This window comes from Hypanus sabinus, chromosome 16 (genome assembly GCF_030144855.1).
Source record: "Hypanus sabinus isolate sHypSab1 chromosome 16, sHypSab1.hap1, whole genome shotgun sequence".
Taxonomy (NCBI): Eukaryota; Metazoa; Chordata; class Chondrichthyes; order Myliobatiformes; family Dasyatidae; genus Hypanus; species Hypanus sabinus.
In genome coordinates this window covers 75,086,505-75,112,859 of record NC_082721.1, presented here as the reverse complement: position 1 = coordinate 75,112,859, position 26,355 = coordinate 75,086,505, and the positions used below count along the sequence as shown (strand labels likewise).

The following is a 26,355-nucleotide window of genomic DNA, read 5'->3' as shown; positions in this document are numbered from 1 at the left end:
AGTAAATGGCAGGATACTTGGTAGTGTGTACGAGCAGAGGGATCTGGGGGTACATGCCCCCAGATCCCTGGAGTTTGCCTCACAGGTAGGTAGGGTAGTTGAAAGCTTACGTGTTGTTTGCTTTCTAAGTGGAGGGAAAGAGTTTAAGAGGTGCGATGTAATGATGCAGCTCTATAAAACTAGTTAGGCCACAATGGAGTACTGTGTCCAATTCTGGTCACCTTAGTATAGGAAGGATGTGGAAACATTGGAAAGGGTACAGAGGAGATTTACTAGGATTCTGCCTGGTTTAGTGAGTATGGATTATGATCAGAGATTAAGGGAGCTATGGCTTTCCTCTTTGGAGAGGAGGAGGATGAGAGGAGACATAATAGAGGTGTACAAGATATTAAGATGAATAGACATAGTGGACAGCCAACGCCTCATCCCCAGTGCACCACTGCTCAGTAGAAGAGGACATGCCTTTAAGTTAAGGGGAGGGAAGTTCATGAGGGATATTAGAGGAAGGTTCTTCACTTAGACAGTGGTTGGTGCGTTGAATGCACTGCCTGACTCAGTGGTGGAGGCAGATACACTAGTGAAGTTTAAGAGACTACTAGACAGGTAAATGGACGAATTTAAGGTGGGGGGTTATATGGGAGGCAGGGTTTGAGGGTCGGCACAACATTGTGGGCCGAAGGGCCTGTAATGTGCTATACTGTTCTATGTTCTATGTTATTTCAGGTTAAACTCATTAATCAATTCCGGTTTTTGCATAACACCCAATCAAGCATAATCCATTCCCTAGTGGTGTTAAGCACGAGCCAGTTTAAACCCCATCATGGAAGCTCACAAGAAATTTCCCCCTCCTGGAATGAAGCACGAAACTGATTTTTGCAATTTACCTGCATTTTGAAATCCCTTAGCCTTTTGTAACATTGCTCTTTTGGAGCGCATCGTCTATCTTCCAGAGTAATTTGTAGACCACAACTTTAGTTGTTACATGAGGAAGATGGAGGAGAACACTCGTGCAGGACACTGGCACGTCGACTCAGTTGGGGAAGCTGGCATAGACCTGAACGTAGAGCAGGAAACCAGAATGATCTTGACAAGGAGACGGGATTCACAGGGACTCTCTAGAACTACAGCAGAACTTAGAACTACCGGTTCTAATCGGAACAGGGAACTAAGTGTCACACGAGAATTGACAAACGAACTGGTAACTTGTGATAGAGTCGTCGTCGTATTTATTTCCCAGTCTCTGATGAAAGCCAGGTGTACGATTATTCGGTAACTCGCAGCAATTTACTGAAATTGAGGCATGATCAAGGAGAAAGAAGTGTTAAAGGGGAACGGCCAACCGTAACCATGACAGTACCCACCCCCATCAATTGGAGCTTCCCGGCTTTCCTCCAGGCCTGTCTGGATGGTCCCGATGTAAGTCCTGGATGACGGAAGAGTTTAGGATAAAGGAGCGGGGAACCCAGGAACGATCTTCAGGAGCGTACCCTTTCCAGTCCACCAGGTATTGGAGGCACTTGCCCCGACGGCGCACGTCTAGCAATCGTCGGACAGTGTATGCCGGATGGTTGTCGATGAGCCGGGCAGGGGAATGAGTCACAGTGGGGTCACAAAGGGCTGATGGAGACTGGTTTTATCTGGGACACATGAAAGTTTCGGTGAATACGCATGGTGAGGCGGACCGCTGTGGGGTTGATAATCCATTCACAGAGACACAGCTGGGGTCACAGAGGGCTGACGGAGACTGGTTTTATCAGAGAAACATGAAAGGTTGGGTGAATTCGCATGGTGAGGCCGACCGCTGTGTGGTTGATAATCCACTTGACCTTCAATGGTCCCAGGAAGCGGGTGGCGAGTTTCCTAGGTTCGCATTTGAGAGGGATGTCCTTGGCAGAAAGCCACACCATCTGCTCGGGTTGTTACTCTGTTGCTGGAGTGCGGTGTCGGTCGGCCGTTTTCTTATTTCGGTTTGTCGATCGGAGTAGGGCCGAGCGAGTCTCCTCCCAAACCTACCGGCAACGATTAACATGGTCCCGAACCCTTGGTACCACGATCTCTTCTTCCTGATCGAAGAACAGCGGGGGTTTGTGCCCAAGGGAGCACTCGAACGGGGATCTCCAAATGGCAGAGCTCACTAGCGAGTTATGGGCATACTCAATCCATGGGAGATGTTCACTCTAGTTTGACGGGTGCTTTGCCCTTACGCAACGTAATGTCGCCTCCAGGTCCTGGTTGACTCGTTTTGTCTGCCCGTTCGTCTGGAGGGGTGGAAACCGGATGACAGGCTGGCCGTTGCTCCTAGGGCTCGACAGAAAGCTCTCCAGATCTGCGAGAGGAACTGGGGACCCCGATCAGAGAGGATGTACGCGGGGATTCCGTGGAGGTGGAGGACGTGGAGGACTAAAAAATCTGCGGTTTCTTGCGAGGATGGGAGTTTAGGGAGGTCCACAAAATGCACCGCCTTGGGCAATCGGTATACCACGGTGAGGACAGTTCTGTTTCAGCGGGAAGGAGTTAGACCGGTGAGGAAGTCTAAAGGGACGTGGGACCAGACGCCCAGCTGCAGGTAGGGGACGGAGTAATCCTGCAGGTGGCTGCTGGGAGGCTTTTCCACGGGCGCAGACTGAATATGTGGAAAAATAGGAAGGGGTGTCAGCGTCCATGGAGGGCCACGGTCCGATCGACTCCGGGATGGAAGGCAAAGCGAGAAGTGTACCCTTTCTGTAGAACCTGTGATCGAACAGCATCGGGTACAAAGAGTGTATTGGCCGGTCCGGTGCCTGGGTCTGGTTGCGTCCTTTGGGCCTCTTTGACTTTGGACTCGATCTCCTAGGTGAGCACAGCCACTACACAGGATGGCGGAAGAATGGTCTCGAGGTTGGAAATATTCTCCTCGGAAACGTATTGGCAGGACAGGACATCGGGCTTCCCATTCTTGGAATCCGGACAATAGGTGAGGAAGAACCTGAACCGGCCAAAAAATAATGCCCAACGGGCCTGGCGGGAACTCAGGCGTTAGGTGGTCTAGATAGATTAAAGTTTCTTGTGGTTTGTCCAGGCGATAACTGGGTGTTCCACCCTCTCCAACCAATGCCTCCGCACTTCCAACGCCAGTTTGACCGCTAGTAGGTCCCGTTTCCCCACGTCGTAGTTTCGATTAGCGGGAGACAGTCGGCGAGAGAACGCACAGGGGTGTAGTTTCTGATCCGGGCCCGAACGCTGGGACAGTACCGCTCCCACCCCGGAGTCAGAGGCGTCAGCCTCCACAATGAACTGATAGGAGGGGTCCGTTTGAATCAGAACAGGGGCAGACGTGAAACGCCTTTTCAGTTCGGCGAATGCTGATTCCGCCTCGGAGTTCCGTAGGAAAGGGGTGGCAGCTGAGGTAATTCGGATAAGGAGAGCCGCCATCTGACTGTTGTATCTGATGAACCGACGATAGAAGTTCGCAAACACCAGGAACCGTTGGAGTTGCTTGCGGTCCGTGGGTTTGGGCCACTCCACCACAGCCCGGATCTTCGCGGGATCAACTCTCACCTGTCCCCTCTCGATGATATTATCAAGGAAGCTGACCGAGGGGACGTGAAATTCGCATTTCTCCGCCTTTACGAATAATTTATTCTCCCCAACCTCTGCAGGACTTGACGGACTTGATGCATGTGTTGCTGGGGACTGCTGGAAAAGATCAGGATGTCATCCTGATAGACAAACACAAAGCGGTTAATGAAGTCTCTTAGTACATCTTTAATCAATGCTTGAAAAACTGCGGGGGCATTGGTGAGGCCGAAAGGCATGACTAAGTACTCGAAGTGGCCTAACGGGGTATTGAAAGCCCTCTTCCGCTCGTCCCCCTCCCTTATCCGGATGAAATGGTAGGTGTTTCAGAGGTCCAACTTCGAGAAGATGGTGGCTTCTTGAAGTGGCTCGAACGCAGTGGGTACTTGTTCTTAATGGTCATATGATTTAGGCCTCGGTAATCGGTGCAGGAATGGAGAGAGCCATCAAGCTTCCCCACGAAGAATAATCCAGCACCCACCGGGAAGGATGAGGGTCGAATAATGCCCGCCGCGAGAGACTCACTAATATATTTCTCCATGGCTTCTTTCTTAGGCCGGGACAAGTTATACAGGTAACGAGGTCCCGGGGAGAAGGTCGATAGCGCAGTTATTTGGGTGGTGTGGAGGCAGGGAAAGAGCACGTTGCTTGCTGTATACCTGTCCCAGGTCTTGGTATTCTGTGGAATCTCTGGACAAGTCGAAGGTTTCAAAGACAGGCGAGGTCTCTGTCTCCTCCCTATGGGATAGGGCCGACTGCAGACAAGTGGCGTGGCAAAGCGGGCTCCAACTGGCTATTCTCCCGGTAGACCAATCAATGCAAGCATTATGGCGGAGTAACCAGGGGTATCCAAGTACTATCGGGGCTTGAGGAGAGGAGATTAGGTTAAATTGTATCTGCTTCCGATGATTCCCAGAGAGGATCAACTTCAGTGGTGGAGTACTTGAGCCGGATGTCTTCCGTCCAGTGCCCGGACTTCCAGAGGGGTAGACAACGGCTCCCGAGGAATTCCTGCCTGGGCAGCTATGTCTTAACTCAACAGATCCCCCTCAGCACCGGAGTCTATCAAGGGAGACAAGGACAGGGACTGTTGGTTGTAGGTTACAGTAGCTTGGATCTGCATCCGGGCTTGGGGTACTGAAGGGTGTGTCGTCTGATTCACAAGAGCAGTTGGTGCGTGGAATGCATTAGGAGCAGATGGGGTAGAGAGGCTGGCTGAAGATGGTAAAGGGGGCAGCAGGGTGACCGGTCTTTTCTCTCAGACGTTCTCGAAGTCGAATGAATACCCTGGTGGCTCGAGAGATCAAAGAGTCCAGACAGTTCGCGTCATCCCTGCCCACTAATTCATCTTCTATCTTGTCAGAGAGACCCCGTCGAAACACTTCCTGTAGTGCTTCGTCATTCTACCCAGAGTCGGCCGTTAATATTCGGAACTCTACGGAGTATTTGACTACGCTTCGCGAGCCCTGACAGAGAATCAGAAGGCTCCTCGTGGCGTCTTTCCCGCCAATGGGCTGTCCAAAAACCTTCTTCATTTCAGAGACGAAGGTGGAGGATGACGAACAGTCCTCTGGCCGGTTGTCCCAAATCCCGGTGTCCCATGATAAGGCATCCCCTCGTAACATCTCCATTTTTTTATCTGTCTGAGCTGTACGTACTTGGTTGTTGGTCAAAATCCAGGGAGCACTGCAGTAAGGAAGCCGGGCACTTCCCTAGGTCCCTAGCATAGGATCCGGTTCGGGTACGTAAGGCTCTCGAGGTGATTGTGTTGCCGAGCCCAGGGGCGTTCCCATCCCATGCTGCGTGGTTTGGTCAGACTTGGTTCTTGAAAGGGACAGAGTAGGGGGAGCGGATACCCGGTCCACCTGCTCACCGACCTTTACATCCTCGGATGGGGCACGAAGATCTTTCAAGACTTCTCTGAGTAGTTGCTCCTGTATGCCCAGTAGGGAGCCCTGGCTAACGAGGGCCTGTTGCACCGGGTCAATGTCCGCTGGGTTCATTCTGGCCAGTTTGTTCTGTTACACGGGGGCGACGGAGGAGAACCCAAGTGCAGGACACTGGCACGTCTACTCAGTTGGGGAGGCTGGCGTAGACCTGAACGTAGAGCAGGAAACTAGAGGGATCTTGACAAGGAGTCATGATTCATAGTGACTCTCTAGAACCTAGAGCGGAACTTAGAACTAACGGTTCTAATCGGAACAGTGAATGAAGTATCACACTAGAATTGACCAACGAACTGGCAACCTGTGATAGATTCGTCCTCGTTTTTATTTCCCAGTCTCTGATGAAAGCCAGCTGCACGATTATTGGGTAACTAGCAACAATTGACTGAAATTGGGGCATGATCAGGGAGAAAGAAGTGTTAAAGTGGAACGGCGGACCGGAGCCATGACTTTAGTACTGTTTGAGCGACTGTATACATTTCACATCAGGGTCTTTTTATCCTTGCTGTTATTTAGCTCTTCCCACAAATATGCAACACCACCCAACCATATGTCCCCTCTTTGTAATGATTTGATTTCATTTTATTAAAACCAACAGAGCAACGCCTTCCTACCTGTCTTTGGGATATAACGTGTATTCTTGAACATTATGCTCTCAGCTGAAATCATCTTTCACCCGTGATTCAGAGATGCCTAGAACATCATACCTGCCAATCTACAACAGTGCTGCAAGTTCATCTACCGCCCTTTATATACTGAGCACATTCAAATATAACACGTTCTGTCCTGTATTCACCCTTTTCGATCTTGCCCACCTTTAACATTGCAGCTCATCCTGTTTACTGACTTTTTACCCTATCAAGAGCCACCACTCACTACACAAAGCCTCTGTTGGTAAACCAGCTATCTCAGCTTCAGCACTATCACCTGTCCTTCCTAACTTCAAAACAATAAGATAATGGACCAGGTGCAGGTCAGTGTGATTAAGCAGAAAAATGGTTCGACACAGCCAAGAAGGTCCAAAACGCCTGTTTCTGTGCAGTAATGTTCTATGGTTCTAATGCGCATTTCAGGAAACTAGTCACACCACGCTCAACATTTTGTTTGCTAGCTTTGCTTGAGTTCTTACCAACATTTGCCTCTGCATCCTCTCCACAAACTGTTCTGACACTCTTGTTCCCATGCCCCTGCAGCGCTGGTTTAAATCCTATCATACAGCATTAACAATGCTTCCCGCTAGGATATTTGTTCCGCTCCAATTCAAGTGCAAACCTTCCCATCTGTACATGTCCTACACGCCCTGGAAGAGCGAACAACGATTTGAATCTCTTACATCCTCCCTCCTACACCAACTCCTTAACCATATATTAAACTGAATAATCTTCTTACTCCCTACCACGAGGCACAGATAGCAATCCTGTGGTCACAATCCTGAAAGTCCTACCTTTTAACTTAACACCTAATTCCGTGAAAAACCTATACAGTCGTTACTAATCTTACTGATGGCATTTGTATCAACATGGAACAGGATTTTTGGCTGTTCACCTTTCTACTTAAGAATCCTAAGGACTCGATCGGAGATAGCAGGGATACTCGCACCTGGCAGACAAAATACCATACGCGAAACTCGCTCACGCCCACAGAAGGTCTTGACTGTTCCCCTAATTAACAAATCATCCATCACCATAACATGCCTATTCTCTCCCCTTCAAAGCTGACTCGCAGAACCAGACTCAGTTACACACACTCGACCACTGCGACTTTTGGCTATTAGGTCAGCCCCTAACCCCGACAGTGTGAAAGCTGATATATGTTGTTGACGGACATGACCACATCGGCACATTGCACTGGTTCCTTAACCCCTTCCCCCTCCCAACTGTCATACAATCTCCTGTGTTCTGCACCCAGAAGTAACTACCTCTCTACATGCTCTATCTGTCATCTCTTCAGACTCCCAAATGATCCGGTGTTCGTCTAGTTCATCATACAATTCATTAACGCGGATTGTGTAGAAGCTGAAGTTGGATGTGGTCGGAAAGGATTCTGGAGGACACTGTCTCCCTACATCCTGCAAGAAGAGCATTCCACTGACTTGTCTGACGTCTCTACTATCCTAGCTAAGCACATATAAAGAAGTGAAGGAAATGAAACTTAATCTTTAGTTTTAGTTACTTTGCTTTCTCTGTCTCAAGCTTGTTTTCGCCTCGAATAGCTAAAGCTACAATCAAACCATTCTGACTCTGTCCACTCAGATAACGGCTGATGTGGCAATGAACTTGTCATTGTCTTCCTTTATTTTGGTCTTGATAATCAATCCTAACCGCCGATTGTTCGTTACTCAAAACTCTTTTTCGCTTTGTCAATTCTCTGCTGACATCTCTGTTTGGTCAGTGGACCGGAGAGAAATTCCCTCCTTTCAAAACTTTCGATATCCAGTTCTGTCGCTGGACAAAGCTATTTTTCTATAGTATGATATAGACAGACATAATAATAGCACAACTTCCCGATTTCCTGGGCATGGAGGAAGTACTTTCGGCCTTGAGGTCATTCCTCCTGTTTCTCTGGAACTTCGAAGGAATCTGTTTATTCTCCTCTCTCTTTCCAAATTCTGACGAATGATCCTCCACAGTTTTTCTTCTATTTCGACCGGAAATGTTGAACACTTCATAATTTCAAACATTTCTGTTTTCATTTATTGTTTTCACACGATTTTAATTCAAGGTCAGTGTCCTTGTGGTGTGATGTGGATTACCAGCTGCTGGGGGCATAAAGTAAGAAAATTTTCCAGGAGGTAAGCAAATGAGTAGGATTGGATTTGACTTTGGAGTTTGGGACAAAAATAGGATTAGCTGAAACAATTTTAGCAATCTATGCCACTCTGCTCCTTATCAACATTCATATCGTTTCCAAATAAAAACAAAATAGGACTGGACATGTTGTATGATAATTATTAAACTTACTCATATTCAGCTGTAAAATCTCGTCCTGAAGTTTAGCCAAGGCACTAAGGTTCTTCTCGTGGTTTCCTGCAACTAAATAAGGATATCAGGTTAGTTCGTGTAGTTTTATTTGTCAGCTAGCTCATCATGTCTTCAGTCTCGAATGATTTGACGACTGATGATAATCATCATCAATGTGATTGAAAATACTGATAAACCTGAAATGTATATGGAGCACACCTACATACGTCAGGTATTGAATCAGTCAGCGTGGGAGGCCGTTAAGTCATTACCCTGCTCCATTCAGAATTTAAGTAAAACATAAGGAAATATTTGACCAAATACCCGTTTCCCTTATTTAGCATCAGAAATTTTGAAAAAAATCTCATGAGACTTCCTTTCACAAGAGTGAAAATACGATAAAACTGACAGAGTCAATGTAAAATACATCCATATCACAGTCCAAGTCAGGTGACCTATCATGTAAAAGGCTAGGAAATGACGCACTATATCTGCAAATTCAAATGAAGGATCACAAAGATATTTGGAAGTTTTAAACAGTCTTAGGTATTTAATGAACTAAAAAGACAATGAAAACAGTGGAACTTACAAGGTGGATAAAACGGCTGAACCTGATGAAATATGCCCTGGGGTTTAAAAGGATGTCGCTGGAGAGATTGTAGAGGCATTGACAATGGTCTGTCTGGAAGCAATATTTTCTGGAATGATACCCAATGACTGGAAAATTGCAAATGTTACTTTACTATTTAAGAAGTGAGGGAGGCAGTAAGAAGTAAATTATAGACCTGTTAGCCTATCATCAGAGGTTGATAAAGTAGTTGAAATTAATCTTTAGGAATGAGAGTACGGAATACCTGGAGGCACATGACAAGAGATCCAGCATGGTTTCCTGAAAGGAAAATCTTGTTTGACTAACTGAATGCAATTTTTTGAGGAAATTACAAGCAGGGTAGAGAAAGGAAATGCAGTGGAAGGGATGTAGTGTGCTTGGATTTTCAGAAGGCCATTGACAAGGTGTCACACATGAGGCTGCTTAGCAAGATAAGAACTCTTTACATTATAAGGAATTTACCAGCATGGGTGGAGTATTGGCTGATCAGCAGAAATCAATGAACGGGAATGAAGAATTCTGTTCTTGCTGGCTGCCAGCTACTAGTGGAATTCCACAGGGGTTGGTGTTAGAACCGCTGCTTTGTACGATGTATGTCAATTATTTGGACTATGGGATTATTGGAGTATTGTGACTAAATCTGCCCATGATACAAAATAGCTGGAGTAGCAGGTGGTCTTGAGGAAATAGAAGGACTTTAAATAGGCTTAGATAGTTTCGGGGATTGGTTAAAGAAGAGGCAAATGAAATAGTTTGGTGGAACAAATAAATGAGTAGACTTTTAGTCAGATGGGGAAAGAATTCAAAATGTAGAGAGGCTAAGGGAATTCGGGGTCTTTGTGCAGGATACTCTAAGGGTAACCTCCAGGTTGAATCTGTGGAGAAGAAGGTGAATGCAATGTCGGCATCCAATTCAGAAGGTATAGAATATAAGAGCAGGGATGTGATTATGAGGCTCTATAAGGCATTTGTGAAACCACACTTGGAATACTGTGTGGAGTTTTGGGCTCCTTATTTTTAAAGGATACACCGACATTAGGGAATCTTCAGAGAAGATTCACAAAAATTATTCCAGGAATGCAAGGGTTACTGTATGAGGAAAGTCCTGCAGCTCTCGGGCTGCATTTCCTGCGGTTTAGGAGAATGAGGGGGGATCTCGTAAAAAAATTCTTAATTTTAAAAGGTCTGTAGATATGGCCAAGTTATTTCCCATGGTCAGTGAGTTTAGGTCAAGAGGGCACAATTCAAACTTCAAGGGAATCCATTTAAAAAAAGAGATGCAGATAAATTATTTAAGACAGAATCTTTTGCCATTGGCGGCTGCACAGGCTAAATGATTGTGTGTCTTAGAGTCTGAGATAGATAGATGTTGTTTACTTGGATTTTAACAAGGCCTTTGACAGGATATCGCACATGAGGCTGCTTAGCAAGCTAAGAGCCCATGGCATTACAGGGAAGTTACAAACATGGATGGAGCATGGAGTGATCAGCAGAAAACAGTGAGAGGGAATAAGGGATCCTATTCTGGCTGGCTGCTAGTTACTAGTGGAATTCCAGAGGGGTCGGTGTTGGGACGGCTGCTTTTTACGAAATGTGGTAATTATTTGTACTATGGGATTATTGCATTTGTAGCTAAATTTGCCCATGATACAAAGTGGCTGGTGTAGTGGGTGGTGTTGAGGAAACCGAGAGATTTTAGAGACTAAAGTTAGATAGTTTGGGGGATTGGGCAAAGAAGTGGCAAATGAACTATTTTGGTGGAACAAATAAACGAGCAGACATTTAGTCAGATGGGGAGAGAATTCAAAATTGAGAGAGGCTAAGGGAATTGGGAGCCCTTGTGCAGGATACTCTGAATGTTAACTCCTAAGTTGAATCGGTGATGAAGAAGTCAAATGCAATGTCGGCATTCATTTCTGTTGGTATAGTATACAAGAGCCGGGAATGAGATTATTAAGCTCTATGAGGCACACGTGAGACCACACTTGAAGTATCGTGTGCAGTTTCAGGCGCTTATTTTTAACGGATTACTGACATTAGGGAGGGTTCAGAAAAGATTCACAATGATTATTTCAGGAATGAAAGAGATAGGGTATGTGGAAAGTTTGGCAGTTCTTGGGCTGTATTCTCCGTGGATCAGGAGAATGAAGGGGATCTCATAAAAACATTCCGACTGCTAAAATGTCTGAACAGATCAGATAAGGCGAAGTTATTTCTCATGGTAGGGGAGTTTAGGATAAGAGGGCGCAATTCATGCTTGAAGGACATCCATTTAACAAAGAGATCCAGACAGATTAGTCAGAATTTGTTGCCACGAGCGGCTGTGGAGTCCAACTCATTGTGTGTATTATAGGCTCAGACAGATAGGTTCTTGGTTAGCCAGGGTATCCAAAGGTTTGGGGAGAGAGCAGGCGAGTGATGATGACTGGAACAATGGGACCAGCCCATGATAGAATGGCAGAACAAATTCGATGGGCCGAATGGCCTAACCCTGCTCCTATATTTTTTGATCTCCTGGATAGCTCGCAAAAACTCGGTCTGATCTTTACTCGACAAGGATCAGGACCATTCAATAAGAAAACCGAGGGTTTAGCACTACCTCTTGGAATACACTCCAAGGCATGGAATAATCTCTGTAAACCTAATTAGACCCCAGTATACTGACAAGTTTTAGGTAAGCTTTTCAAGGATACTTAATTATACACCAGAAACATCTTGAGGAGAATTATCAAAAGACAATTGCAACTTTAGTATAAACCAGGAAGATTTAACTCTAACACATCATAAAAGTCGGAAGCGCAATCAGACGTGATGAGTATAATTAATTAAACGAAGATATTACAAAACAAAATGGAGAATACAATCTTTTGTACTACCCGAAATTGTGACAAATTCCTCCCCCTACAGCCGGCTCCTAACGGACCAGTAATATCGAGGTGTATACAATGCAATTCTGAAATTAAATCTGGATTAGAAATATCCCTGGAAGTTACCCAACACCGTAACACAATACTATACCCCTCCCGCTCTACCCAATATTGCAAGTGTCCTGTTAATTTCGTGAATTCAGCAGCAGTCTCTACAGATCCGGTAGACAATTTCACCGCCTATGATCATTCGGGTTAGGGGTGGGAGTGCTCGGAGCAAAGGCACCACAAAGTTAAAGTTTCACTTTGGGTTAATGAAAGGCGGGATGAAAGTCTTGTGGACCCCAACATCAGCCTCCTGATCAGGAAGAGGGGATACGGAAACCCAAAAGGATATTCGAAAGGGGTCATACCCAACGATGAATATTGAAGCATCCTATGGGCGAACACCGCCTTCATTAAACGGTTATTCCAGGCGGCGAATTACCGGATATTAGGCAGCGAACGGTTAGGGGAAACTTGATTCCTTCTCTCCATATGTACATTAACCTGCAGATGGATCCCCGAGGAAAGAAGAAAGGTAGCCCCAATAATTTTGCAAAATTCATGCCAAAATTTCCAGTTGAACTGTGGACCTCTGTCCGATATAATATCAGAGGGAAAGCCAAATTTCCTGAGCATCTTGGATGAGAACTTTCATGATCTTTCGGACGAATGGTAGATTGGATAGAGGAACTAATCGGCAAGCCTTGGAAAACCTAGCGACCACAACTTAAATTGTGTTAAAGGAAGGTGATAAGTTCAGACAGGTAATAAAATCTAGAGGAAGGTGAGACCGGGAGCATGGAATTTGGGTAGATATTGAAGAAGGCCTTGAAAAGGCATATTGGGACAATAGACAATAGACAATAGGTGCAGAAGTAGACCATTCGGCCCTTCGAGAATGCACCGCCATTCTGAGATCATGGCTGATCATCTACTATCAATACCCGGTTGCTGCCTTGTCCCCATATCCCTTGATTCCCCTATCCATAAGATACCTGTCCAGCTCCTTCTTGAAAGCATCCAGAGAATTGGCGTCCACTGCCTTCCGAGGCAGTGTATTCCAGACCCCGAAAACTCTCTGGGAGAAGAAGTTTGTCCTAAACTCTGTCCTAAATGACCTCCCCTTATTCTCAAACCATGCCCACTGGTACTGGACTCTCCCAGCATCTGGAACATATTTCCTGCCTCTATCTTGACCAATCCCTTAATAATCTTACATGTTGCAATCAGATCCCCTCTACATCTCCTTAATTCCAGCGTGTACAAGCCCAGTCTCTCTAACCTGTCTGCGTAAGACAGTCCGGACATCCCAGGAATTAACTTTGTGAATCTACGCTGCACTTACTCTACAGCCAGGATGTCCTCCCTTAACCCTGGAGACCAAAACTGTACACAATAATCCAGGTGTGGTCCCACCAGGGCCCTGTACAAATGCAAAAGGATTTCCTTGCACTTGTTCTCAATTCCCTTTGTAGTAAAGGCCAATATTCCATTAGCCATCTTCACTGCCTGCTGGACTTGCTCAGTCACCTTCAGTGACTGATGAACAAGGACTCCTAGATCTTTTTGTATTTCTCCCCTACCTAACACTACACCGTTCAGATGATAATTTGCCTTCCTGTTCGTACTCCCAAAGGGAATAACCTCACACTTATTCACATTAAACTTCATCTGCCAAGTATCTGCCCACTCACTCAGTCTATCCAATTCACCCTGAATTCTCCTAACATCCTCATCACATGTCACACTGCCACCCTGCTTACTATCATCAGCAAACCTGCTGATGTTATTCTCAATGTCTTCATCTAAATTGTTGATGTAAATCGTAAGCATCTGTGGTCCCAATACCGAGCCCTGTGGCACCTCACTAGTCATCACCTGCCATTCTGAGAAACACCTATGTACCTCTACCCTTTGCTTTCTGTCTGCCAACAGGTTTTCTACCCATGTCAAAATCTTCCCCCCAATGCCATGAGCTCTGATTTTACCCACCAATCTCCTATGTAGGACCTAATCAAATGACTTCTGAAAATCGAGGTACACTTCATCCACTGGATCTCCCTTGTCTAACTTCCTGGTTATATCCTCGAAAAGCTCCAATAGATCAGTCAAGCATGATTTGCTCATGGTAAATCCATGCTGACTCGGCCCAATCCTACACTGCTATCTAGATATGCCGCTATTTCATCTTTAATAATGGACTTTAGCATCTTCCCCACTACTGATGTTAGGCTGACAGGACGATAGTTCTCTGTTCTCTCCCTCCCTCCTTTCTCAAAAAGTGGGATAACATTAGCCATTCTCCAATTCTCAGGAACTCATCCTGAATCTAAGGAACATTGGGAAATGATTATCAATGCATCCGCAATTTCCAGGGCCACTTCCCTTCGTACCCTAGGATGCAGATCATCTGGAACTGGGGATTTGTCAGCCTCCAGTCCCATCAGTCTAATCATCACCGTTTCCTTCCTAATGTCAATCTGTTTAATTTCCTCAGTTACCCTATGTCCTTGGCCCATCCATACATCTGGGTGATTGCTTGTGTCTTCCTTAGTGAAGACAGATCTAAAGTATTTATTAAATTCTACTGCCATTTCTCTGTTTCCCATAACAATTTCACTCAATTCATTCTTCAAGGGCCCAACATTATTCTTAACTTTCTTTTTTCTCTTCACATACCTAAAAAAAGCTTTTGCTATCCTCGTTTATATTATTGGCTAGCTTGCGTTCGGACCTAATTTTTTCTCCCCGTATTGCCTTTTTAGTTATGTTCTGTTTTTAATTAAAAAATTCCAAATCATCTGTCCTCCCAATCTCCTTAGCTCTGTCATACGTCCTTTTGTTAATGCTATGCAATCTCTGACTTCTTTTGTCAGCCACTGTGGCCCCTTTCCCCCTTTTGAATCCTTCCTTCTCTGGCAGAGGAACTGATTTTGCACCTTGTGCATTATTCCCAAGAATACCTGCCATTGCTGTTCCACTGTCTTTTCTGCTAGGATATCCATCCAGTTAACTTTGGCCAGCTCCTCCCTCATGGCTCCTTAGTCTCCTTTGTTCAACTGCAACACTGGCACCTCCGATCTGCCCCTATCCTTCTCAAATTGCAGATAAAACTTACCGGGACGATAACTAGGTTGAGTTGGGGGGGAGTGGTGCATTTGTCACGGTCCGGTCCGTGGACTCCTGACTCCGGGTCTTCTGGCATAGCATTGTCCCATTTGGGTTTAATTGTAGGCAACTGATTCTCGTCCTGGGGCCGGGAAAAAAAGTAGCTCTGGGTTCGAGGCTGGTTACTGATTCCTCTTGTCAGTATCCTGTCCTTCTCTCTGTGAGGTTCATCTCGTCAGTAACATGCCCTTGTCTCTGTGTGGGTTGGTTCCATTGGTATACTGTCGTCCCTCCGTTGGGTAAGTCAGGCCATCATTGTCGTTACCCTGAGGCTTGACTGTTCCCTTCCTTCCCTCCGAAGCCCTGCCTGCAACCTACGCCTGAAGCCTTGCCCTGCAACCTGTGTCTGGGGCTTCATCTTGCCTCTGCCTGGAGCCTTGCCTTGCCTCGCCTCGCCTCGCCTGTGTCTGGAGCCTCGCCATTTTTGGAACTGTCTGTCCATGTCCACGCCTTCGCTAGGTAGTTCTGGCTGTTTTGGCGCTACCTAGCGTTGGGAAATGTCTTGTCGTGTTCAGCGTTCTCTGCAATGAGTCCCGGCCTTACGTCCTGTACGCAAGGAGGGGTCACGGCTCGGTGTTTCATGTTCCTGTCTCTCCGCCGACTCTGTGTTCTGCGTTCTTGTTCCCCCTCGACCCAGGCTCGGTGTTCTGCGTTCCTGATCTCCCTCGACCAAAGCTCCGTGTTCTGCGTTTTTCTTCTCCCTCGACCAGGGCTCTATCTCCTCGTATTGTCTATGTGCTCACCCAGCTCAGGAGTACATTGTCGAGCCCAGTGCTGGGGTTCCCTGTGTCTAGTGCTGGGGTTTCCTTGTCCTGTCCAGGATTCTTACGTCCAGTCTTGTGCCTTTCCTCGTCCCGTAGCCACGTCTTGTCCTTGTCTGGTTTTGGAATCCGATCCCGAGTCAAGACCCAGGTTCTGGGTCCTTGTCCAGTCTCTGGCTCGGTGTCCAAGCCCAGGCTCCTAGTTCCCAGTTCTATGTCCTGGTGCGTTATCCTCGTCAAGTCCAAGCCCAGGCCTGGAATTCTTGTCTCGTCCGTGGCCTTTGACATGTCCAGCGTCCTTTCTTCTTCGCTTCCTTCTCATGCCTAGTCCTGTTCCTGGTAGTTCAGTGTCTGTGTCTTGCTTTTGGGTCCACTCCCTTCGCCCCCCATTATGACAGCATTCTTCTTAGAAATGAATGTAATCTATTCCTGAATATAAGCTATGTTCTTATGGTCTGTCCATACGATGAATGGGTGCCTAGCTCGCTGAAGCCAATGCCGCCTCTCATCCAATACAGACCCCACCACTGTTACCGATGTATAACTCACGTGTGCTGGTGACAGAACGTGTTGATAAATAGGCACTGGAACGTAGTTTCTTGTCAGCAGTGGATCTGTGAGATAAAACGGCAACCACTCTATATAGGAGGGTTCAATGAAGGTCAGGTTTAGCTTTGCTTGAGTTCTTACCTCTGCATCCTCTCCACAAACTGTTCTGACACTCTGGTTCCCATGCCCCTGCAGCGCTGGTTTAAATCCTATCATACAGCATTAAAATGCTTCCCGCTAGGATATATGTTCTGCTCCAGTTCAAGTGCAAACAATCCCATCTGTACATGTCCTACATGCCCTGGAAGAGCGAACAACGATTTGAATCTCTTACATCCTCCCTTCTACACCAACTCCTTAACCATATATTAAACTGTATAATCTTCTTACTTCCTACCAAGAGGTACAGATAGCAATCCTGTGGTCACAATCCTGAAGGCCCTACCTTTTAACTTAACACCTAATTCCGTGAAAAACCTATACAGACGTTACTAATCTTACCGATGGCATTCGTATCAATATGGAAAAGGATTTTTGGCTGTTCACCTTTCTACTTAAGAATCCCAAGGACTCGATCGGAGATAACGTGAACACTCGCACCTTGCAGACAAAATACCATACGCGAAACTTGCTCACGCCCACAGAAGGTCTTGACTGTTCCCCTAACTAACAAATCACCCATAACCATAACATGCCTATTCTCTCCCCTTCAACGCTGACTCGCAGAACCAGACTCACTCACAGACACTCGACCACTGCGACTTTTGGCTAATAGGTCAGCCCCTAACCCCGACAGTGAGAAAGCTGATATATGTTGTTGACGGAGATGACCACAATGACACATTGGACTGGTTCCTTAACCCCTTCCCCCTACCGACTGTCATACAATCTCCTGTGATCTGCACCTAGGGAGTAACTACCTCTCTACATGCTCTATCTGTCATCTCTTCAGCCTCCCAAATGATCCGGAGTTCGTCTAGTTCATCATACAATTCCTTAACGCGGATTGTGTAGAGGCTGAAGTTGGATGTGGTCGGAAAGGATTCTGGAGGACACTATGTCTTCCTACATCCTGCAAGAAGAGCATTCCACTGACTTGTCTGACGTCACTATCCCAGCTAAGTACATATAAAGAAGTGAAGGAAATGAAACTTAATCTTTAGTTTATATTACTTTGCTTTCTCTGACTCAAGCTTGTTTTCGCCTCGAATAGCTAAAGCTGCAAACAAACCATTCTGACTCTGTCCACTCAGATAACGGCTGATGTGACAATGAACCTGTCATTGTCTTCCTTTATTTTGGTCTTGATAATCAATCCTAACCGGCGATTGTTCATTAGTCAAAACTCTTTTTCGCTTTGTCAATTCTCTGCTGACATCTCTGTTTGGTCAGTGGACCGGAGAGAAATTCCCTCCTTTCAAAACTTTCGATATCCAGTTCTGTCGCTGGACATAGTTATTTTTTTAGATTAAGATATAGACAAACATATTAATGGCACAACTTCCCGATATCCTGGGCATGGAGGCAGTACTTTCGGCCTTGAGGTCGCTCCTCCTGTTTCTCTGGAACTTCGAAAGAATCTGTTTCTTCGCCTCTCTCTTTCACAATTCTGATGAATGATCCTCCACAGTTTTTCTTCTATTTCGACCGGAAATGTTGAACACTTCTTAATTTCAAACATTTCTGTTTTCATTTATTGTTTTCACACGATTTTAATTCAAGGTCAGTGTCCTTGTGGTATGATGTGAATTACCAGCTGCTGGGGGCATAAAGTAAGAACATTTTCCAGGAGGTAAGCAAATCAGTAGGATTGGATTTGACTTTGGAGCTTGGGGCATAAATAGGATTAGCTGAAACAATTTTAGCAATCTATGCCACTCTGCTCCTTATCAACATTCATATCGTTTCCAAATTAAGAAAAAATTGGTCTGGATATTTTGTATGATAATTCTTAAACTTACTCTTATTCAGCTGCGAAATCTCGTCCTGAAGTTTAGCCAAGGCGCTAAGTTTCTTCTCATGGTTTCCTGCAACTAAATAAGGATATCAAGTTAGATCGTGTGGTTTTATTTGTCAGCTAGCTCATCATGTCTTCAGTCTCGAATGATTTGACGACTGATGATAATCATCATCAATGTGATTGAAAATACTGATAAACCTGAAACGTATATGGAGCACACCGACATACGTCAGATATTGAATCAGTCAGCGTGAGAGGCCGTTAAGTCATTACCCTGCTCCATTCAGAATTAAAGTAAAACATAAGGAAATGTTTGACCAAGTACCCGTTTCCCTTATTTCGCATCAGAAAGTTTGAAAAAATCTCACGAGACTTCCTTTCACAAGAGTGAAAATACGATAAAACTGACAGAGTCAATGTAAAATACATCCATATCACAGTCCAAGTCAGGTGACCTATCATGTAAAAGGCAAGGAAATGACGTGCTATATCTGCGAATTCAAATGAAGGATCACATAGATATTCGGAAGTGTTAAACAGTCTTAGGTATTTAACGAACTAAAAAGACAAACAAAACAGTGTAACTTACAAGGTGGATAAAACGCCTAAACCTGATGAAATGTGCCCTGGGGTTTAAAGGGATGTCACTAGAGAGATTGTAGAGGCATTGACAATGGTCTGTCAGGAAGCGATATTTTCTGGAATGATACCCAATGACTTGAAAATTGCAAATGTTACTTTACTATTCAGGAAGTGAGGGAGGCAGTAAGAAATAAATTGTAGACCTGTTAGCCTATCATCAGTGTTTGATGAAGTAGTTGGAATTAATCTTTAGGAATGAGATTACAAATACCTGGAGGCAATTGACAAGAGAGCCAGCATGGTTTCCTGAGAGGAAAATCTTGTTTGACGAACCGAATGCAGTTTATTGAGGAAATTACAAGCAGGGTAGAGAAAGGAGATGCAGTGGATGGGAAGTAGTGTGCTTGGATTTTCAGAAGACCTTTGACAAGGTGTCGCACATGAGGCTGCTTAGCAAGATAAGAACTCTTGACATTATAGGGAATTTACCTGCATGGGAGGAGCATTTGCTGTTCAGCAGAAAACAATGAGTGGGAATAAAGAATTCTGTTCTTGCTGGCTGCCAGCTACTAGTGGAATTCCACAGGGGTCGGTGTTAGGACCGCTGCTTTGTACGATGTATGCCAATTATTTGGACTATGGGATTATTGGAGTATTGTGTCTAAATCTGCCCATGATACAAATATAGCTGGAGTAGCGGGTGGTCTTGAGGAAATAGAGAGACTTTAGCTAGACTTAGATAGATTCGGGGATTGGTCAAAGAAGTGGCAAGTGAAATAGTTTGGTGGAACAAGTAAACGAGCGGACTTTTAGTCAGATGGGGAAAGAATTCAAAATGTAGAGAGGCTAAGGGAATTAGGGGTCCTTGTGCAGGATACTCTGAAGGGTAACCAGGTTGAATCTGTGGAGAAGAAGGTGAATGCAATGTCGGCATTCAATTCTGAAGGTATAGAATATAAGAGCAGGGATGTGATAATGAGGCTCTATGGTTTCATTCGTGAAACCACACTTGGAATATTGTGTGGAGTTTTGGGCTCCTTATTGCTAAAGGATATACCGACATTAGGGAAGCTTCAGAGAAGATTCACAAAAATTATTCCAGGAATGCAAGGGTTACTGTATGAGGAAAGTCCAGCAGCTCTTCGACTTAACTTCCTGCGGTTTCGGAGATTGAGGGGGGGGGTCTCGTAAAAAATTCTTAATTTTAAAGGGTCTGAAGAGATTAGATATGGCAAAGTTATTTCCCATGGTTGGTGAGTTTAGGACAAGAGGGCACAATTCAAACCTCAAGGGCATCCATTTAAAAAAAGAGATGCAGATCAATTATTTAAGACAGAATCTGTTGCCATTGGCGGCTGCGCAGTCTAAATGATTGTGTGTCTTAGAGGCTGAGATAGATAGATGTTGTTTACTTCGATTTGAGCAAGGTCTTTGACAGGGTGTCGCACATGAGGCTGCTTAGCAAGATAAGAGCCCATGGCATTACAGAGAAGTTACAAACATGGATGGAGCATTGGGTGATCAGCAGAAAACAGTGAGAGGGAATAAGGGATCCTATTCTGGCTGGCTGCTAGTTACTAGTGGAATTCCAGAGACGTCGGTGTTGGGACGGCTGCATTTTACGAATGGGATTATGGGATTATTGTATTTGTAGCTAAATTTGCCCATGATACAAAATAGCTGGAGTAGTGGGTGGTGTTGAGGAAACCGAGAGACTTTAGAGACCAGAGTTAGCTAGTTTGGGGGATTGGGCAAAGAAGTGGCAAATGAACTATTTTGGTGGAACAAATAAACGAGCAGGCACTTAGTTAGATGGGGAGAGAATTCAAAATGCAGAGAGGCTAAGGGAATTGGGAGCCCTTGTGCAGGATAGTCTGAATGTTAACCCCTAAGTTGAATCGGTGATGAAGAAGGCGAATGCAATGTCGGCATTCATTTATGTTGGTATAGAATGCAAGAGCCGGAATGTGATTATTAAGCTCTATAAGGCACACGTGAGACCATACTTGGAGTATTGTTTGCAGTTTTGGGATCCTTATTTTTAAAGGATTACTGACATTAGGGAGGATTCAGAAAAGATTCACAAGGATTATTCCAGGAATGAAAGAGTTACCGTATGTGGAAAGTTTGGCAGCTCTTAGGCTGTATTCCCTGCGGATCAGGAGAATGAAGGGGATCTCATTCCGAATGTTAAATGTCTATACAGATTAGACATGGCGAAGTTAATTCTCATGGTAGGGGTGTTTAGGATAAGAGGGCGCAATTCAAGCTTGAAGGACATCCATTTAACAAAGAGATCCAGACAAATTAGTCAGAATTTGTTGCCACGAGCGGCTGTGGAGTCCAAGTCATTGTGTGTAATATAGGCTCAGACAGATAGGTTCTTGTTAGCCAGGTTATCGAAGGGTTTGGGAAGACAGCAGGCGAGTGATGATGACTGGAACAATTGGACCAGCCCATGATAGAATGGCAGAACAAATTCGATGGGCCGAATGGCCTAACCCTGCTCCTATATTTTTTGGTTTTCTGGATAACCCGCAAACGCTCGGTCTGATCTTTACTCGACAAGGATCAGGACCATTCAATAAGAAAACCGAGGGTTTAGCACTACCTCTTGGAATACACTCCAGGGCATGGAATAATCTCTGTACACCTAATTAGACCCCAGTGTACTGACAAGTTTCAGGTAAGCTTTTCAAGGATACTTAATTATACACCGGAAAAGTTTTGAGGAGAATTATCAGAAGACAATTGCAACTTTAGTATAAACCAGGAAGATCTAACTTTAACACATCATAAAAGTCGGAAGCGCAATCATATGTGATGAGTATAATTAATTAAACGAAGATATTACAAAACAAAATGGAGAATATAAACTTTTGTACTACCCGAAATTGTGACAGAATTCCTCCCCCTTCAAACGGCTCCTAACGGACCAGTAATATCGAGGTGTAAACGATGCAATTCTGAAATTAAATCTGGATTAAAAATATCCCTGGAAGTTACGCAACACCGTAACACAGTACTATACCCCTCCCGCTCTACCCAATATTGCAAGTGTCCTGTTAATTTTGTGAATTCAGCAGCAGTCCCTACAGATTCTGTAGACCATTTCACCGCCTATGATCATTCGGGGTAGGGGTGGTGTGCTCGGAGCTAAGGGACCACAAATGAAAGGCGCGATGAGTACTCATAGGACAGGAAATTTCTAACTTGTATGTTACCAGGATAATGTTCCCCAGACTCTAAAGAGAACGATATAATGGGGAGTTAATGTCTGCCTTTCTAGTTTGAGCAGAAAATCCTCATTTGAAAAATGGACCTGCTGACCAAAATAGAAAAAGTGACCCAAATTGTTTCTATTGGCCATATCCTGCTGTTGGGTCGAACTCTGTTTAAGAGTCTCTGAGGCCTTGAACCAAATTTGTTTGCATACATACACAGTTGCTCTGTCGTGTGGACCTCGACATCAGCCTCCTGATCAGGAAGAGGGGATACGGAAACCCAAAAGCATCTCCGAAAGGGGTCATACACAATGATGAATATTGAAGCATCCTATGGGCGAACACCGCCTTCATAAAACGGTTATTCCAGGTGGCGAATTACCGGATATTAGGCCTCGAACGGTTAGAGCCAGCTCGATTCCTTCTCTCCATATGTACATTAATCTGAAAATGGATCCCCGAGGAAAGAAGAAAGGTAGCCACAATAAGTTTGCAAAATTCATCCCAAAATTTCCAGTTGAATTGTGGACCTCTGTTCGATATAATATCAGAGGGAAAGCCAAATTTGCTGAGCACTTTGGATGAGAACTTTCACGATCTTTCGGACGAATGGTAGCTTGGTTAGAGGAGCTAATCGGCATGCCTTGGAAAACCTAGCGGCCACAACTAAAATTGTGTTAAAGGAAGTTGATAAGTTCAGGCAGGTAATAAAATCTAGAGGAAGGTGAGACCGGGAGCATGCAATATTGGGTAGATATTGAAGGAGGCCTTGAAAAGGCATATTGGGACAATAGACAATAGGTACAGAAGTAGACCATTCGGCCCTTCGAGCCTGCACTGCCATTCTGAGATCATGGTTGATCATTTACTATCAATACCCGTTTCCTGCCTTGTCCCCATATCCATTGATTCCCCTATCCATAAGATACCTGTCCAGCACCTTCTTGAAAGCATCCAGAGAATTGGCGTCCACTGCCTTCCGAGGCATTGCATTCCAGACTCCGAAAACTCTCTGGGAGAAGAAGTTTGTCCTAAACTCTGTCCTAAATGACCTCCCCTTATTCTCAAACCATGCCCACTGGTACTGGACTCTCACAGCATCTGGAACATATTTCGTGCCTATCTTGTCCAATCCCTTAATAATCTTACATGTTGCAATCAGATCCCCTCTTCATCTCCTTAACTCCTTACAAGTCTAGTCTCTCTAACCTGTCTGCGTAAGACAGTCCGAACATCCCAGGAATTAACCTAGTGAATCTACGCTGCACGTACTCTACAGCCAGGATGTCCTCCCTTAACCCTGGAGACCAAAACTGTGCACAATACTCCAGGTGTGGTCGCACCAGGGCCCTGTACAAATGCAAAAGGATTTCCTTGCACTTGTACTCAATTCCCTATGTAGTAAAGGCCAACATTCTGTTAGCCATCTTCACTGCCGGCTGCACTTGCTCTGTCACCTTCAGTGACTGATGAACAAGGACTACTAGATCTTTTTGTATTTCTCCCCGACCTAACACTACACCGTTCAGATAATAATTTGCCTTCCTGCTCTTACTCCCAAAGTGAATAATCTCACACTTATTCACATTAAACTTCATCTGCCAAGTATCTGCCCACTCACTCAGTCTATCCAATTTACCCTGAATTCTCCTAACATCTTCATCACATGTCACACTGCCACCCTGCTTAGTATTATCAGCAAACTTGCTGATGTTATTCTCAATGTCTTCATCTAAATTGTTGATGTAAATCGTAAGCATCTGTGGTCCCAATACCGAACCCTGCGGCACCTCACTAGTCACCACCTGCCATTCCGAGAAACACCCATGTACCTCTACCCTTTGCTTTCTATCTGTCAACCAGTTTTCTACCCATGTCAAAATCCTCCCCCCAATGCCATGAGCTCTGATTTTACCCACCAATTTCCTATGTAGGACCTTATCGAATGACTTCTGCAAATCGAGGTACACTTCATCCACTGGATCTCCCTTGTCTAACTTCCTGGTTACATCCTCAAAAAGCTCCAATAGATCAGTCAAGCATGATTTGCCCATTATAAACCCATGCTGACTCGGTCCAATCCTATCACTGCTATCTTGATATGCCACTATTTCATCTTTAATAGTGGACTCCAGCATCTTCCCCACTACTGATGTTAGGCTGGCTGGACGATAGTTCTCTGTTCTCTCCCTCCGTCCTTTCTCAAAAAGTGTGATAACATTAGCCATTCTCCAATTCTCAGGAACTCAACCTGAATCTAAGGAACATTGGAAAATGATTATCAATGCATCCGCAATTTCCAGGGCCACCTCCCTTCGTACCCTAGGATGCAGACCATCTAGACCTGGGCATTTGTCAGCTTTCAGGCCCATCAGTCTACGCATCACTGTTTCCTTCCTAAAGTTAATCTGTTTCATTTCCTCGGTTATCCTATGTCCTTGGCCAATCCATACATCTGGGAGATTGCTTGTGTCTTCCTTAGTGAAGACAGATCTAAAGTATTTATTAAATTGTTCTGCCATTTCTCTGTTTCCCATAACAATTTCACCCATTTCATTCTTCAAGGGTCTAACATTGTTCTTAACTATCTTCTTTCTCTTCACATATCTAAAAAAAGCTTTTGCTATCCTCGTTTATATTCTTGGCTAGCTTGCATTCGGACCTCATTTTTTCTCCCCGTATTGCCTTCTTAGTTAAGTTCTGTTTTTCCTTAAAAAAAACCCTATCGTCTGTCCTCTCAATCATCTTAGCTCTGTCATACTTCCTTATTTTAATGCTATGCAATCTCAGACTTCTTTTGTCAGCCACTGTGGCCCCTTTCCCCCTTTTGAATCCTTCCTTCTCCGGCAGAGGAACTGATATTGCACCTTGTGCATTATTCCCAAGAATACCTGCCATTGCTGTTTCACTGTCTTTTCTGCTAGGATATCCGTCCAGTTAACTTTGGCCAGCTCCTCCCTCATGGCTCCATAGTCTCCTTTGTTCAGCTGCAACACTGGCACCTCCGATCTGCCCTTATCCTTCTCAAATTGCAGATAAAACTTACCGGGACGATAACTAGGTTGAGTTGCGGGGGAGTGGTGCATTTGTCACGGTCCGGTCCGTGAACTCTAGACTCCGGGTCTTCCGGCTTAGCCTTGACCCATTTGGGATTAATTGTAGGCAACTGGTTCTCGTCCTGGGGCCTGGAATATAAGCAGCTCTGGGTTCGCGGCTGGTTACTGATTCCTCTTGTCAGTATCCTGTCCTTCTCTCTGTGGGGTTCGACTCGTCAGTAACATGCCCTTGCCTCTGTGTGGGTTGGTTCCATCGGTATCCTGTCCTCCCTCCGTGGGGTAAGTCAGGCCGTCATTGCCCTTACCCTGAGGCTAGACTGTTCCCTTCCTTCCCTCGAAGCCCTGCCTGCAACCTAAGCCTGAAGCCTTGCCCTGCAACCTGTGTCTTGGGCTTCATCTTGCCTCTGCCTGGAGCCTTGCCTTGCCTCGCCTTGCCTGTGTCTGGAGCCTCGCCCTTTTTGGAACTGTCTGTCCGTGTCCACGCCTTCGCTAGGTAGTTCTGGCCGTTTTGGCGCTACCTAGCGTTGGGAAATGTCTTGTCGTGTTCAGCGTTCTCTGCAATGAGTCCCGGCCTTACGTCCTGTACGCAAGGAGGGGTCACGGCTCGGTGTTTCATGTTCCTGTCTCTCCGCCGACTCTGTGTTCTGCGTTCTTGTTCCCCCTCGACCCAGGCTCCTTGATCTGCGTTCCTGTTCTCCCTCGACCGGGGCTCTGTCTTCTTGTATTGTCGATGTGCCTCGCCCAGCCCAGGAGTACCTTGTCGAGCCCAGTGCTGGGATTCCCTGTGTCTTGTGCTGGGGTTCCCTTGTCCTGTCCAGGAGTCTCACGTCCAGTCTTGTGCCTTTCCTCGTCCCGTAGCCACGTCTTGTCCTTGCCTGGTTTTGGAATCCGTTGCCGAGTCAAGACCCAGTTTCTGGGTCCTTGTCCAGTCTCTGGCTCGGAGTCCAAGCCAAGGCTCCAAGTTCCCAGTTCTATGTCCTGGTCCGTTATCCTCGTCAAGTCCAAGCCCAGCCCTGGAATCCTTGTCTCGTCCGTGGCCTTTGTCATGTCCAGCGTCCTTTCTTCTTCGCTT

The 26,355-nt window shown here is 45.4% G+C and overlaps 1 protein-coding gene across 2 annotated transcripts in view; it reads right to left on the bottom strand.

The window, feature by feature from the left end:
* LOC132405869 (CD209 antigen-like protein C) overlaps positions 1-26,355 on the bottom strand; it is an 81,426-nt gene that overhangs the window by 24,003 nt on the left and 31,068 nt on the right. Inside the window, exons 1-3 of one of the 2 annotated variants that reach the window (XM_059990861.1) lie at positions 23,157-23,189; positions 18,423-18,494; positions 8,462-8,533 (exon numbers count right to left, since the gene is read on the bottom strand). In XM_059990861.1, coding sequence (XP_059846844.1) covers positions 8,462-8,533; positions 18,423-18,494; positions 23,157-23,181 — 169 coding nt within the window. In that variant the 5' untranslated portion in view covers positions 23,182-23,189. Of the gene's footprint in view, positions 1-8,461; positions 8,534-18,422; positions 18,495-23,156; positions 23,190-26,355 lie in introns of those variants that run through there. The other variant, XM_059990860.1, reaches the window with a different exon arrangement.